Source organism: Halichoerus grypus, chromosome 2 (assembly GCF_964656455.1).
Source record: "Halichoerus grypus chromosome 2, mHalGry1.hap1.1, whole genome shotgun sequence".
Classification (NCBI taxonomy): domain Eukaryota; kingdom Metazoa; phylum Chordata; class Mammalia; order Carnivora; family Phocidae; genus Halichoerus; species Halichoerus grypus.
The window spans coordinates 194,332,864-194,348,864 of NC_135713.1; the positions used below are offsets into that span (position 1 = coordinate 194,332,864).

Consider the following 16,001-nt stretch of genomic DNA (forward strand, 5'->3'; position numbering starts at 1 on the left):
CTTGGAACTTAGGTAAACTATATATCCCAGCCTTTCATGTAGAGAAGTGTGTTGTGTGACTGAATTTTGAACAATAGGAATAGAAATAACGTATACAGATTCCAGCTAGGCTATAAAAACGTCACATATGCATCTCCCTCTTCCCCCCCCCCGCCCCGTCTTTTTAGCTTGTTGTGGAGAACCCACAAGAGAACAACTCTAACGCTTATCTTAGGATAAGAAGCTACCTACTGAACACCCATATTGAGTGAGAACTCTCTTCTGTTTTGTTTTTGTTTTTTTTTTTTTTTTAAAGATTTTATTTATTTATTTGACAGAGAGAGAGATAGAGCAGGAACACAAGCAGGGAGAGTGGGAGAGAGAGAGAAGCAGGCTACCTGCCGAGCAGGGAGCCCAATGCGGGGCTCGATCCCAGCACCCTGGGATCACGACCTGAGCCGAAGGCAGACGCTTAACGACTGAGCCACCCAGGCACCCCTCTTCTGTTGTGTTAAGCCACTGAGATTTTAGGGTGGTTTTATTTCTTGGGCTACCCTAGTACAAGGAGGAAACATGATTGTACTGTAACTGCGGTGATGTTTCTATGGGAGAAGACAGTGATTTTTACAAATACCTCAGTGAGTTGAGACTTCAGCCTTTCTTGCCAGTCTGTTGTGTACACCAGTTCGTTCAGGTGAAAACACTGCTCTCTTCCTTTGGGCTCGGGTGCTAGCTCTGATTCTGCTTGAACCACTGGGAGAACTGCTTTAATCTCTCTACTCCCATACCCATGTCTCCATCTCCCTGTCAATCTGTATCCGTTCTTCCACTTCCCTGAAATCAAGTACTTTCTCCTCCTCATGCAGTTGCCTAAATATTTTGCTCCCATCTCAACATGGAACGGACATAAAATAGAAAATCAAATTAAGTTACCCAGTTGAGATATAGTTTACTACAGTGCATGTTTCTCAAATTTCCTTCATTGGCATAGTTCCTTCATGATTTTTGCCATTCCTGCTTCTAACTGTACTTTTTTAACCTAATATTTTCTTTGAATTTCATGCTTTTATTTAAATAAATTTACTTTAAAAGAAATTATATATTACTAGTCAAACTGGGAAGTCAGTACCACACACTATAACTGTACAATTATCCAGAATGTTAATTCTAGCTAAATACTTTACCTTCAAATGGCACTGACATTAAAATCTTTTCCCTCTTTTTTTAAAAAGGTGGATTAGCTAGTATTAGCACATTAAAATTTTCTTCTGTACCTATTCTGAAAGATGGAAACATAATTGAAAAAGGAATAACATTGTAGCCATTTCATTAGTCAGAATAAGCTAGACAATGCGTCATAACAACAACCTTACAAATCGCAGTGGTTTAACACAATGAAGGTCTATTTCCAGTTTACCCCGCAAGCCTGGGCAACTGTCCAGGACAGCTGTTCTTTATACAGTCGCACAGCAATTCAGGCTGTTTCAATCTTGTATCTGTACCATCTCAACATGAGACTTCTTTGATTTTCCTGTCAGAGGAGGAGACAGACTATAAAATCATGCAGAGCCTATGACACCTGTGTTCTCATTTCATAAGCCAGAACCAGTCACATAGTCCTTCCTAAACTTCATGGGAGCTGGCAGCTGTAGTCACCCTTATGTCTAGAAAGGAACAGAGACTAGGATGTTGGTAGGCATTAGTGCAGCCCACCATACTATGTAATTCAGTGCTATTTACTGCCAGTTTTATAGATCATTTAAAACCATCTCTTGCTAAAATGAGTTCCATACCTTGAAGAACAATATTGTTGATGAAAAAATATAATATTCTAAATTGAAAGACCTGGATATGGTTTTATATACTGTGATCTTGGGTAACAGATCTTGTGATTCTGTTTTCCCATCTGCAACAAGGTTAATGTGTTCCTCAAAGAAAAATTATGAAATGTAAATAAAAGTGTAAAATAAACTGTTATACACATGTAAACAGGGCACCTGGGTGGCGCAGTCAGTTAAGCATCTGACTCTTGATTTTGGCCCAGGTGGTGAGATTAAGCCCCAGGTTGGCTCTGTACTCAGTTGGCTTGAGATTCTTTCTCCCTCTCCTTCTGCCCCTACCCCCACTCATGTGCATGCTCTCTCTCTAAAAAAAAAAAAAAAAGTTAGCTATTATTTTATTGGTTGTAGCATAGCTTTTTTGAGAGTAAGATATTTGTTTTTAGAGCTATGTACCTAGCGTTAGAATCTGGCTCTAGCAAGAAGTTAGTTTCACTAACAAAAAAGACTATGCAAGTCCCAAACAGAATTACCTGTTCCCACTGATTTTCTAAAACAAAGTTTAAGCATATTTCTCTGCAGTCGAAATGCTCTTTCATAAAAATTTTCTTATACTTCATTTTGCTTTGAGTTACCAAATAAGATCAGGGCAAATTTATCATTTTTTGCTCTTTAAGAAAACTGTCATCAATAAATGTAATGTTTTTTATTTGATAAAATTTACAATGGTGTGTTTAGTAATTTTTAAAACAAAGCAGAGTGATACTTAATAAAATTAAGAATAAATTCATAAATCAAATAAATATTATCTATTTATTATAGACCATTGATATAAAATCTGTAGTCACATGTACCCAAAGTAATCTGTTTTTCTAGGTCACTTGCTCCTGTTCCACCTTCTTCCCTAATTTCCTGATAGAGTTTATAAAGGAGTTCTATTTCTTCTTTAAATAGTTGGTATAATTCACTAGTGATGCCACCTGGGACACGGCTTTTCTTTATAGAAGATGTTAATTCAGTTTCCTTACGTTTTATTTATCTATTCAGATTTTCTATTTCTTAATGAGTCAGTTTTAATCATTTGTGGCTTTCCAGGAATTTATTTCATCTAAGCTGTCTAATTTGTTGGCATAAAGTTGTTCATAACCTTCCCTTATAATCCTTTTCATTTCTGTAGAGTTGATAGTGATGTCCCCTCTTTCATTCCTAATTTTGATAATTTGTGTCTTTGCTGTTTTTCTTGATCAATCTAGTTTAAGGTGTTTTCAATTTTGTTCATCTTTTCAAAGAATTCTGATTTCAGTACAATTCTGTTTTTTACTATCTTATTGCTTTCTGCTGTAATCCTTCTTTCCTTTTTCTGCTTGATTTTAATTTTAGTTTGCTCTTTTTCACCTTTTTAGAAACATGAGCTATTTCCCTAGTAGCTTTTTAACTGTTATATCCATAAAACTCTTCTTTGAAACTTTTTAAAAAGGTAAATTAGAAAGACTTAGTAATTCTCTCAAAATTAGCTTTTAGAAATAACCTTGTACTTTTGATTTTAAATAGAAAATTAATGAACATTTATTAAACTTTGTACTGAGTTGGGAGGCATTCTGAAGTACATTTTTTCTCTTCTTTAAGCCCTGTGGCCCCTGTTTCATACCTTTTTGTGGCACTTAGCTTTCTCTGCTTTATATCATGACTGTTCTTACTCTCTCTTATCTCCATCATTGAGTTCTTTCAGGCCAGAAAGTGTTTTAATCATGTTTGAATCCCATGGAGCATCTAATACTGAGCTCTGCACATGGTAGAACACAGTAACGTTTTACTGAATTGAATGAAAGAGCTCTCTCATACATTTTATGGTTGGTTTACAAATAGTTGTATTCAGTTTTCTAACAAAACAGTTCTCATTTTAAAAGTATCACTCTTTATATGTGAAAATTTCATTTAGCATTAAATTTACATTTTGTGTAAATGATGTATCTTAATACTGCCAAATGATTATGAGAATCCCTAATATGTATCCTGATGGCTCTGTTTTTGTTTACATAGAAAGTAGATTCATAATTATATAAAACTCGGGCGCCTGGGTGGCTCAGTTGGTTAAGCAACTGCCTTCGGCTCAGGTCATGATCCTGGAGTCCTGGGATCGAGTCCCGCATCGGGCTCCCTGCTCAGCGGGGAGTCTGCTTCTCCCTTTGACCCTCCCCCCTCTCATGCTCTCTCTATCTCATTCTCTCTCTCAAATAAATAAATAAAATCTTAAAAAAAAAAAAAACTCTATATATAGACTTTTTAGTAATATGTTGTCTATATATAAACTTTCACCTCACAACTAGAACTTCTGAGTAAGAAAGTACAAGTAAACCATTTAGCCCCAATATCACAACCTCTGTAGTCAGTAGACAACTTTATGAATATATTTGTGATAACCCGTTATTCTTGAAGTTGTTAGTTGTGAATAAGTAAATACACTAATGTACCTTCTCAAATTCCATTTCTTTTTGTTATTTCTGGGTAGCAGTTTGCTGCGTCACTGAAACTGAGTAGTTCTATCCTTTATTGGATTATGTACAAATTTAAAATTCTTAATGGCATTTTAGTTATTTGGATGTTGTTACTTCAGAGTTTTTTGTTTTGTTTTCATCATTAGGAAGTTAGTGTTAAAGTCTTTATGTAGTAGTTTCTTTAAAAAAAACTTACTTTGACTTCCAAATTACTAAAGTTTTAACAGTCAGAATATTTTCCCCACATTTGGATAGCTTCTGTAGTCTTTGCGTGATGCTCCAGGGAACCCCTAGTGCATGGTAATTGAGGAAGTTGCAGGAAAAAGAAAAGTGTATAAAACATATATTTCATTTATTATACTTTCATAGGTAATCAGAAGAAAAGAGAACTGGAAAATACTCTGCAGCTATGTATTAATTTTGTAGTTGGTTTTAGATCAGTGAGGTTTTATTTTTCATTATAAAGAGTCAAACTATTTCTACAGTAGATTAGTCTTTATTTGATAAAGATTGTCATGTCAAGTTCTGATTTCCTCTCTCTGCATTGTATCTGGAGGTTTTTGTTTTTTCTTTAGATAGATACTTTCTCCTTGCAAAAAAAAAAACAAAAAGCAAGGAACTGTGTGAATTATAGTTCTTTTTCTTCATCTGCTTTTCACTTACATCTAGTCTATGCCAAGTTGTCAAATTCAATTGGTTTTTCTTTCTCTCTCCCTTTTTTTTTTTTTTTTTTTTTTTTTTACTTTGTTGTTTTTGATTCCTCTGTTTTGGGGAAAGTGCATAACCAAACAGTAAAAGCTCCTTGGCATTCCCCTTCCTTCAAGGTGTTGCTTACGTCATTTAAGCATGATCACGAGCAGTAATTAATTAGGAGTTTGGATAGGTTAGAAGGATGGTATTCCCTCCTATTTCCAGATTTTAACCACCATAGACTGGGGGTTAAGAAGGAGGAAATAAAGAATGTCACAAATATCTCTCCTCCCCTTCTCCCCTACTCTCCCACTCCAGGAAATTCATGGTACCCAAAGGTTTATTTTCTAATAAGTGTTTAGGAGCTAAAATGTTATGAATATTCATATAAGTTTCTGCCTATGAGGGGTGCCTGGGTGGCTCAGTTGTTAAGCGTCTGCCTTCCGCTCAGGTCATGATCCCAGGGTCCTGGGATCGAGCCCCCACATCAGGCTCCCTGCTCAGCGGGAAGCCTGCTTCTCCCTTTCCCACTCCTCCTGCTTGTGTTCCCGCTCTCATTGTCTCTCTATGTCAAATAAATAAATAAAATCTTAAAAAAAAAAAAAAAAAGATTCTGCCTATGAAAGCTCTGTTAAAAACTTTTTAAAATATAGTTTTCTCTTTCCAGATAAAATTTCCACTGTTTTTCTCCAACTTCCTTAATAGTTCTCCAGTTCCTATGTTTTTCTACTGTGTTTTCCTCTAAGAGTTTTAGAATTTTAATTCTTACATTTAGGTCTTTGATCCATTTTGAGTTAATTTTTGTATATGGTGTAAAATATGGATCCAAATTCATCCTTTTGCATGTAGATATCCAGTTTCTCCAACACCATTTATTGAAAAGATTGTTCTTTCCCCATAAAATGGTCTCGGTACCTTTGTAAAATCATTCAACCATGGGGTTTATTTCTGAAATCTCTGTTCAGTTGGTCTATATGTCTGTCTTTATGACACATCCCACACTGTTTTGATTACTTTATAGGAAGCTTTATGGTAAGTTTTGAAATCATGAAGTGTAAGACTTCCTACCTTGTTCTTTTTATGATTGGCTTGGCTATTCAGGGTTCCTTGAGATTCTGTATGAATTTTAGGATGGATTTTTCTATTTCTGCAAAAAATGTCATTGGGATTTTTATTAGGATTGCATTGAATCTATAGATCACTTTGGGAAGTATTGCCATTTTGACAATATTAAGTCTTTGAATCGGTGAACAAGGGATGTCTTTCCATTTATTTGTGTCTTTAATTTCAGCAACAGTTTGTAGTTTTTCAGTGACAAGTCTTTAGCCTCCTTGATTAAGTTTATTCCTAAGTATCCTTTTTATTGCTATTTTAAATTGAATTGTTTTCTTAATTTCATTCTGGGATAGCTCATTGTTAGTATCCTTTTGTGTATTGATTTTATATCTTGCAACTTTGCTCAGTTTAACAGTTTTATTGTAGAATCTTCACTTTTATTTAAGGTTTTCTATATTTACGGAATGTTGTCTGCGAACAGAGATAATTATACTTATTCCACTCTGACTTGGATGGATGCCTTATATTTCTTATTCTCACCAAAGCTAAAATCATTTTGTCCTCCTTTCACGTTTGACAATTAACTTGTCTTAGGTTAATCTTACTGAATATGCTCTTTATCATAAAGCCAACTTTGTGAAGAGTTTCTTGGTACTTTATGTTGTTCTCATCTTAAATGAATCCTTCAGTTCTCATTTTCTGATCCTTGCTTTGGTTTGACCTGCCCTCATACCTGTCTCCAATAATTATCTTGAGTCCCATGCCAGTTCCCTCCTAAAAATTCCCATCTGCTCTGAAACCTTTGTCAAAGACAGATACCTTAGTAGTTATTTAAAACCCTTATTTTAGCACCCTTGATACTTGCTTGGATTAGGTGTGCTTCAACATTATCTACAACATTCCAGTTTACAGAGTCACCAACACAGGCAGATTTTCTCATTCACCGTTCACATTGCTGTGTGATATATCTGATTGCTCTTATTTCCCACCCCTCTGTCTCCTCTCCAAGTGATCTTGGAAGAATTCGTGAGTACAGAAAATATTGATCTCTCTTCAAAATAGGCCCCAAATGATGGATACTTATAATTAGGACTCTTTAAAAAAAAAAAGAAAGAAAGAAACGCAACAGTTATATTGCTAAAAGAGTGACTGGAAAAAAAATCTTAACTTTGACCATATACATTAATACTGCTAGAGATGAGGCCTTGATTTATATTTTATAACAACTTTTTTCTTAGCAAAGTCCCCTTCCTTATCTGCTATGATGAGGTATTTATAGATACCTTTCTCTAACCCAATATTCACAAACTTTAGCATGCATAGAATCACAAAGATTGCTGGGCTCCACAGTTTATGATTCAGCTGATCTGAGGTGGAGTCCGATCATTTCAATTTTTAACAAATTCCCGGATAATGCTGTGCTGCTGGTCCAGGACCACATTTTGAGAACCAGTGGTCTAAATCACACTATTTAATTTTCTTTCTTGACCCACATATTTCTCATTGTCTAACCTAGACCATTTTGATTTGGGTAATCTAACACATTCTAAGTTACAACATGTTTTCTTCAACATTATTTCCTTCTCAATTAAAAGAAAAATAATTGGTGATACCTCCTTTCTTGTCATTCTCCCATGACATCTTCGATGTCTTTGTTTTCTTCCTTCCAACATACACACACAATTCAGACTTTACAAATCATGCTGCATCTGTGATGGTAGTGATGAGGACAACACCAAAAAACAGTAATAAAAAACAGCTAGCATTTATGGAGGACTTATTATGTGCTAGGTACTGTTCTGAGCATTTTATTTGAATTAGTGTAACCTTGCAATCCCCCCCATGGTATGGGTACTTAAGTTATTAAGTCCAAATAACTGATCGGAAACTTAGAGAAACGTTCTCAGCTAGGAAAAAGTGGAAGAGATGGAATCTAACTTAAGCTTTCTGGTTTCAGAGCCCAGACTTTAATTCCTCTGCTGTCCAACCCCTCACGACTATACTATCATGTTATGTCACAGTAAAATAATCTGGCTTGGTGTTAGAATCCTCCTACCCATCTCATTTTAACCACTTTCTAAAAAATGGTCTGATAAACCCTTTTGACACAGAATTCTTGTACCCAGCTGAATCATCTTTACCATTTTTTACTATGAAGTCTATTAAAATTCTAGGCTTCCAAGCAAAATATCATGTCCTATCTTTCAAACTGACCTTTTGTGTTCTCCATCGAACAGTATTAAGACTATTGGACAACCTGTCATAGCTGTGATTGTACCCCCTGTGTGTTTGGACTTACAGACAGCACTAGTTTTCTGTAATTTGTATGAGAGCAACATTATAATCTACCTTAAAAGATAATTTAAAGTCATTATTAGACATGTACAGTATCCCATGAATGAAGGTAGAGATGAAGGTAGAAAAAAAAATCAAATGTCCGCCATGAGCTATAAAGATAACCGCAGTTGGAATTCCTGAGAAGGGAAAATCAAGAAGTCTGCATGGCATCGAATTTACAAATCTCTGGGATCCTGATTTATGCCCTTGACTCCATCTCATAATCCTTATACATTCCTCATATCACCCCCCTCAGTTTCTCCTGCCATCCTTCAGTTTCTTCTTTACATATCTACCCTAAGTTGCTGATTTCTGTCTACTAGCCTACTATTTTCACTATAAAAATTGTTATTAAGATTTTTAGATATATGGAATCCCTTGACCAGGGACCAGTGCTGTCTTTGTCAGAACTCAGCAGGTAAAATAGTTATTCTGCTGCCATGATAAAAAAAAAAAATAATAAAATTCTAGTTAAGGACTTAATAGCTTTAAGAATTAAATTATAATCATTTCTTCTATACAGAGCAATACTGGATAAATAAAATGTTTCATTATTTTTTAATTGGTTGGTGAGATTATAATGAAAGAGCCTCTAATATTGGCTATTAGTAGCCTGCAGATCTGCATATAAATCACTTGAGATCTTTGTGATAGTGACTTTTAAAAATAGTCTCAGTTATTACAGTTTTAGCAGAGGTGAGAGTTCTGCTATTTCAAAGCTTACTTTTGGCGGAGAACCATACTGTTAGCACCCTTAACTCTTGTTGCTATGGAGACAGTAACAGGATTTATTTTGTTTTTTAACATACACTTAAAATATACATACATATTTTAAGATTTAAAATGTGATTTAGTTGCCTGTAGGCTTTGAGTATTCGCACATTTCAAAAGTACTTCTTTTCTTTTTTAATACTTTATTATTTTTATCCTCCAGAGAAAATAGAGAATTCTGGCCATTATAATGACAAAGTTTTATATTACTTTTTACAGGGTCTTTTAGGAATAACTTAGAATCCCCTGTGGATCAGTAATGGATGAGGATTTTGAAGAACATGCAGAAACTTTTGAAAAAAGTAATGTGATCTTAAGCACTCCCATGTCTTGGACACCTATAGTTATGACACAAATATATAATGCATACAACTCAATTTCAGATTCAAATGATACTTTTGAACCAGTGTTATGCTAAGCACTTTCACCCTGTTGTAATTTATTTTATGAAACTCAATTTGAGAGTGCCAAAGTAATCTTCATAATTTTAATTTTTAATGTATTAAACTGATTACTTAAATGTATATTAGTAGTGTTCTTTAATTCTTCCCCCTAAAAATCAATAAATAGAATTCATACAAGCCTTTGATAAATAGAACTTTAAATTCGTGAATTATACTTTTTATTTCATTCCTTACAAGAATGAATGGATTCCATGTCATGGAATATTACTAATCCGTAGAACTCCTGAGTACATGTGCAACTAAATCACCTCTCTTTACCTTTAGCATCCAATGTCAGACTGGCATGGCCTAGCTAACATCTTAGACCACTAGCAGTTTTGACTTCTTACCTTAATAAACTCAGCCGTCAGGTGATTGATTTCCTTTTAAGCTAGGTAGATTAATCCTAGTTATGGTATTTATCACAACCGAGTGTCATAGCAGTTATTTCTGGATAAAGAAAACCTTTGGTTACAGTTGTTATAAACAGAATTTTAAAACTCAGCCCTGTACTTTCCTCAGTTCATACCTTTATTTAATGGCAAAGGAAGACAAAATAGCTCTTTGCTTTCTAAAGAAAGAAAGTAGCTAAAGGTGATAGACAATTGCAACTTAGGCTCATAGTTTTGAATATTAGATTTTAGCTTTTCCAGTTTGCAGTGACTTTTTAACAAGACCCATCTCCTCTATGAAGAATGTAGTTCATTTTTTTTTCTGGCACAAAAAAATAGGGTAACCTGATCTGAGTCTGACAGAGTGTGTCGTTCATTTAAGTGCTTCCATCTGTTGCCTGCTGTTCCCCTTACTCATGACCCCTCTATGTTTCTCTCTTTCCCTTCTCCTTCCCTGTTTCTCTTTCCTTTTTCTTTCTTCTTTCCTTTCTGTTTTCTTCTCTCTCCCTCCCTGTCTTTCTCTCTCACCTTTTTCCCTCTCCCTCTCTCTGTCTCTTTTTTTGTCCTTAGCCCCTCTGAGGAAGGCAAAGTTTGTTGAGAGCCCACGAATTCCAGAATCCGAGCTTGGCTCACCAACCCTCGCTTCAGCTCAGAAACTGGACGTGGATGCGTACTGCCCTGGTAAGCATGCATGCAAAGTGTCTGCTTTGACAGAGGGAGGTTTGGATCTGGCCCATCCAGCAGAGCAGTGTTTTGCATGTATACTTTTCATAAAAACATATCTGTAACCCCTTTTGCAACGGATTGCGTAATTTCCTTATTAGAACATAGTTTTTACTGAATATCCTTTTTTGACTATTGATGTAATAATGAGTAAGTATTGAAAACCATTTCAAGGATAATTTTCAAAAGAATTAAAATAATTTTGGTAGGTAAATAGTTTTTAGGGTGATTTTTGTGATTTGAGATACTTGAAGAAATATAGCTTTGGTCATGTGCAAACAAGAATATTAAAGATACGAATAAAAATGTTCATTCAACACTAGCCCTTTACGTATGACCTACTTTTTCTGACTCCCATTGGATTTCTATTCAGAAAATAGTTGTGATGTTGGAAACATTAAACTTAAATTAGAAAAGAAACCTTATAGGTTCCCAGTTTGGGCTCCTGGACATTCACTTTTAGAAATACCTCTTCTCATGAATGGCCTATGAGCACATGTGGCAGTTCACTAAAACCCTTCTCCTGTGGGAGCCAAGCTGAGACAGAGTCATTATCAGTGCTTAGATTCTTGCAAACTGAGATGAGTTGCCTGGCAACATCCTTTACACTCACTCTACAGTGAGTCCTATAGAGCTGTGTCAGAAATGTTCAAAGATCTAGTTGAGTATACAGATCAGAGCTTTCGTAGAAGGCCTTAGAAGACTTTGTTTTAGGCCTTTTGTTTATTCCTGCTCATTAAAATTGATGTTAAACCACAGAATGAAACCACTTTACAAATTTATAGCATTCTGTCAGCAGAATAAAATGATTTTTAGTTCTAGGGAAGGTGTCAATAACTCTAATCTGAAATGTCAGGATAATGTAGCTCTGAAGCCAAATAAGACATGTTTAACGGGGAAAAAAGATAATAGGCGAAAACCTGGACCAAACCTAATCAGAGACATTGATTGTATGGGTCAGTTTTAAATATTGAAAGACCTTGGGGATTTTACTTTCAGGATGCAGAATCCCAGGTTTCACCCACTGTCGGAGATGACTATTTTTATTTATTTTTTATTTTATTATGTTATGTTAATCACCATACATTACATCATTAGGAGATGACTATTTTTAAATCAATCACAGTTATGTATTAGGAACCAACTTTTCTGTGTCTGAGAGGAACAAAATAGCTCTTTAAATGGTACCATAGCACATGGTTAGAAGAATCTTTTTCATGTTTTGAGGTACTATCACACTTCTTGGGCAATGGAATAGTGTGCTTTGCATTTCTTCATGGGAATTTTAGTATAATAAAGTAAAACAAATAAATGCACTAATTCCCTATTCCTGCATTGAGTTTTGGGAAAGAAACTCTGTTGGAGGCCTTTTCTTTTCCAGATTTGCAAGTCAGAATGACTGTCAGGGAGACTAATCTTTCACTTCCTGATTGTCCATCTGACATGTTTAATCTAATCTAGCCATTGTTGTTGTCAAGAAGCAAGGTAGCTGCTTTTTGTTGGAATGCCAGTGCTGAATCCCTATGAAAAATCTTATCCGTGTTATTTTTTATGTATATTTCCCACAAATATGAATCTTTGCTGAATTGGAATTGAACCAAACCAAACCTCAGTTGAAACTTTCAGAAAGCCAGGAAAAAACTAAAACATGTTGCCAGAATGTTAATTGCCACGCTCCTCAGTCTTTCCTTTTCTTATCTTAACAGATTTAATGCACAGAAAACTTCTTAGTGTTCTATACTCTTTTATAATGAAGTTATTAAACTCTCCGAAAATAGGTTTCTACTGAGATAAGATTAGTGACCTGAAGGTTGAAGCTGTTATCTTCTACATAGTACCAAAACTTAACAATGAACAGATGAATTCAGTGTACTCACAAAGCGAACAAATAATCCGTTCCTTTTGAATGTCTCTTACATAGGATATACTAACAGAACAGTGATCGTGTTTTATTGTATACTTATATAGTAACTCAGTTAAAGCTGTTTCTCTTCTTGTCCACCTGCTTTATTCATTATCACATGCAAATTTAGGAAAATAGTATGTATATCTCACAGAGACAACAGTCATAAACCAAAGGCTGGAGCAGTGGCTTTCAGATTTTGGCATGCTTCAGAATTACCAGGAAGACTTGTTTAAATGCAGATTGCTGGGCCCACCTCAGAATTTCTGATTCTGTAAACCTGGGTTAGGTTGAGAATTTGCTTTTCTGACGAATTCCCAGGTGGCGCTGAAGCTGCTGGTTGAGGTTCTACACTTTGAGGAACAGCTGGGTTACAGGACTGCTCCAGGCTGCTTACAAGCGGTCCAATGAACAATTCCGGAAAGTCATTCTGCTCTTGACTTCTGAGGATGTTGTTTCTGTATTATCTAAACTTAAACCTTTTGATGCCTGTACTTTAGGTTGGAAGAATAAAGCTTTTGTGTCTAAGAAATGGACATGTCTTTTTTTGGTTGGTCCTTTTGTTCCTGGTATTTGTGTACCTATGTCTAGTTTTCAATATTGTCCTACATATAAAAGGAAATTGTGGATCAAACCAGAGCAAGTCATTGATACTTGGTCTGCAAAGTCTAGGGAAAGCTATGCTGAGATATAGCTGTTGATCCAGAATATTTGTCTAATAAATTAAGGGATTCAGTCTACATAGCATTAGATTCTAAAATACCTAACTTACATTTTATCATTCCTCAAATCAAGGACTTGTTGTATGTGGAAAATATGAGAAAAACACAAGTGAACAGTATGGTTTGGTTCTGTGCTTAAAACCATGGGACATGATTGCTGATTTTACATAACTGACCTACCAGAGCGTAGGGGATGTTAAGTGAATTGTGTTTGATAATTGTCTTACAGTAGGGAAATTAAGACCTAGAGAATTTAAGTGATTTGTATGGGTCACAAGCAGAATTTATTGTTGAACTCTTGAAGTGGACATTATGTAATCCAGGAATAGATTGCCCATAATTCTGGTACTGTTTAAATTCCATAAACACCCCTTAACTACCCTTAAATTAAAAAGCAGAAAATTCAGTTTTTACGTATGAGACTGGGCTGTAATCTATTTTTAGGATACCCAACTGATATCAGTGATTTCAATAAAAGCAATTCCCAAGGTAAGAGAACTGATTGATTCATCCTACACTCTAACTTTCCTGCTTATGGCATTATTTATTAGCTGTGTGGTTTTAGGCAAGTCACTTAACCTTTCTGAGTTTCAGTTTCCTCATCTGTAAAAATAGGAACAGTAATCTTAAATCAGATTAATAAATATAAAGCACTTAGCAGAAAGCTTGATTCATAGTAAATGCTTATAAATGTTAGCTAATTTTGTTACTCTTGTGATAATCCCAAAGTATATTGCAGGGTGTTAAAGTGTTTTCTAAATAATCAGGGATGGGGGAAGATGTAAAGATTTAGGGTCATTTTTATTTTATTTATTTTATTTATTTATTATTTATTTATTTTAGAGAGAGAGCGGGGAGGGGAGGGGCAGATGGAGAGGGAGAATCTTAAGCAGGTTCCATCCCTAGCGTGGAGCCCAACTCGAGGCTCAGTCTCACAACCCTGAGATCATGACCTGAGGCAGGCAAAATCAAGAGTGGGACGCTTAACTGACTGAGCCACCCAGGTTCCCCTAGGGCAATTTTTAGTTAAATGTATCTTGTGTTTCAGTTCTGATTTCCGCCCTACTAGTCATGTGATCCTAAACATGTGATTTAATGTCTCTTTGCCTGTTTCCTGTCACAGCAACATGGTATATACCATGATGTTATTTCTGTAATTTAACATATTAAATAAGTGTTTGTATAGATATATAAATATATATATTCATAGGGAAAACATTGGTTGCCTAATGAGAGAGAGAATTGGGATTGGTTGGGAAGTCAGGAGAGAGTGGGATTGGTGAGATAATGCTCATGTTAGTAGTGGTTGTAGCTGGTTGGTAGGATTACAGGTGGTTTTAATTTTCTTTCTTGGGCAGCATACATTAGTGAAGGAGAGCTCAAGTTCTAGAGTTAGATCTGGGTTTAATTTCTGACTGTCACCTACTAGTTGTAACTGTGTGTTAACTTTCATAACCTTGAATTCTTTGTAACCTTTGATAAAAATAGGTCTTTTATGATAGGTTTGTCTCATAGGGTTGTTAAGATTAAGTAAAATAACATATATGCCAAATGCTTACTTCGGGAAAATAAACATAAGAACACCTTTCCTGTTGTTGTTCATCATCATCATTACACTTTGTTCATTTTCTAAAATTTCTACAATGACCTTGTACTGAAATTTTTAAATTTTTAATCAAATGCCACTAAACGATGGTGATACTCTTTATTTATACCTTTGTTTCTTAGGGGTTTTTTTATTGGATATTGTAATAACACAATAACACATCATTTCAACTTCGTCAAGAAATGAATCTTGACACAAATGGCAGGCCAACTCAGCAGTTTTATAGGACTTTTGACTACATGTGCAAGGTTAAGGGCCAAAGTCCAGACTGGTGTTCTAAAAATAGACAGGCTTTTATCCACACCGAATATTTTCAGAGAAATTTGAGATTAATCTTTTTATAATAGATCTTTTAAATCTCTTTAAAAATGGCACTGTCCTTCAAAGGACAGTGTTATTTAAGGTGACAAGATTAGGATGTATTTGAAACTCAAGAATGGGAGAGTTTTATGATAGTTATTTGGTACATACTCATATTTATATATATTTTAAATTCATAAAAGATTTTTCCTCTGGATTTTTTATCAGCATTGTACATTCCGTTGGACAAGTACAAGCTACTGTAGATCAGTGTTTTATAAAAAGTGAGTAATTCCTTGAACCTCTTTTCCCAACTCCTATATAGTTGTGGTCATTCTATTTAAAAGAAAAGGATGATTTGTTTTCTCATGTTTTTCTTTCCATTTTTCTTTCTGAAAACATTATCAAATGTTATCTTTGTTAGTTAGGTATGCTTCATTTGTTTTGCAATGAATTTTATACTTAAGATTATATTTTAAAACCCTCTGTATGATTTTTTGATTGGCATGTAAATACCAGGAGCCTTTTCTTGTAATTCACATCTGCTATGTTGTGTTTGTATTCCCTATGTCTACTATGTTGTAAACACAGTAAGTGTAAAGCAGGGTTTTTAACCTGACTTAAATTGCTGAGCTTTAGGGGTGCTCTAAACTCCTTATTATATACAAACATGATTCTGTAATGTACATGTATGCTTCTTTCTTTTTTTAGATTTTATTTATTTATTTTTGCAAGAGAGAGTGAGCACAAGGTGGGGAGGGGCAGAGGGAGAATCAGGCTTCCTGCTGAGCCGGGAGCCCAGTGCA

General features: G+C 35.1%; 1 protein-coding gene across 11 annotated transcripts in view; it reads left to right on the forward strand.

Moving 5' to 3' along the window:
- The window catches only part of TANC2 (tetratricopeptide repeat, ankyrin repeat and coiled-coil containing 2), a 360,622-nt gene that overhangs the window by 172,700 nt on the left and 171,921 nt on the right, over window positions 1-16,001 (forward strand). For 7 of the 11 annotated variants that reach the window (XM_036116207.2, XM_036116204.2, XM_036116203.2 and 4 more), the window contains one exon: window positions 10,512-10,622. The exons of the other annotated variants lie outside the window; for them this stretch is intronic. In XM_036116207.2, coding sequence (XP_035972100.1) covers window positions 10,512-10,622 — 111 coding nt within the window. The remainder of the gene's footprint in view (window positions 1-10,511; window positions 10,623-16,001) is intronic. 11 annotated transcript variants of the gene reach the window in all.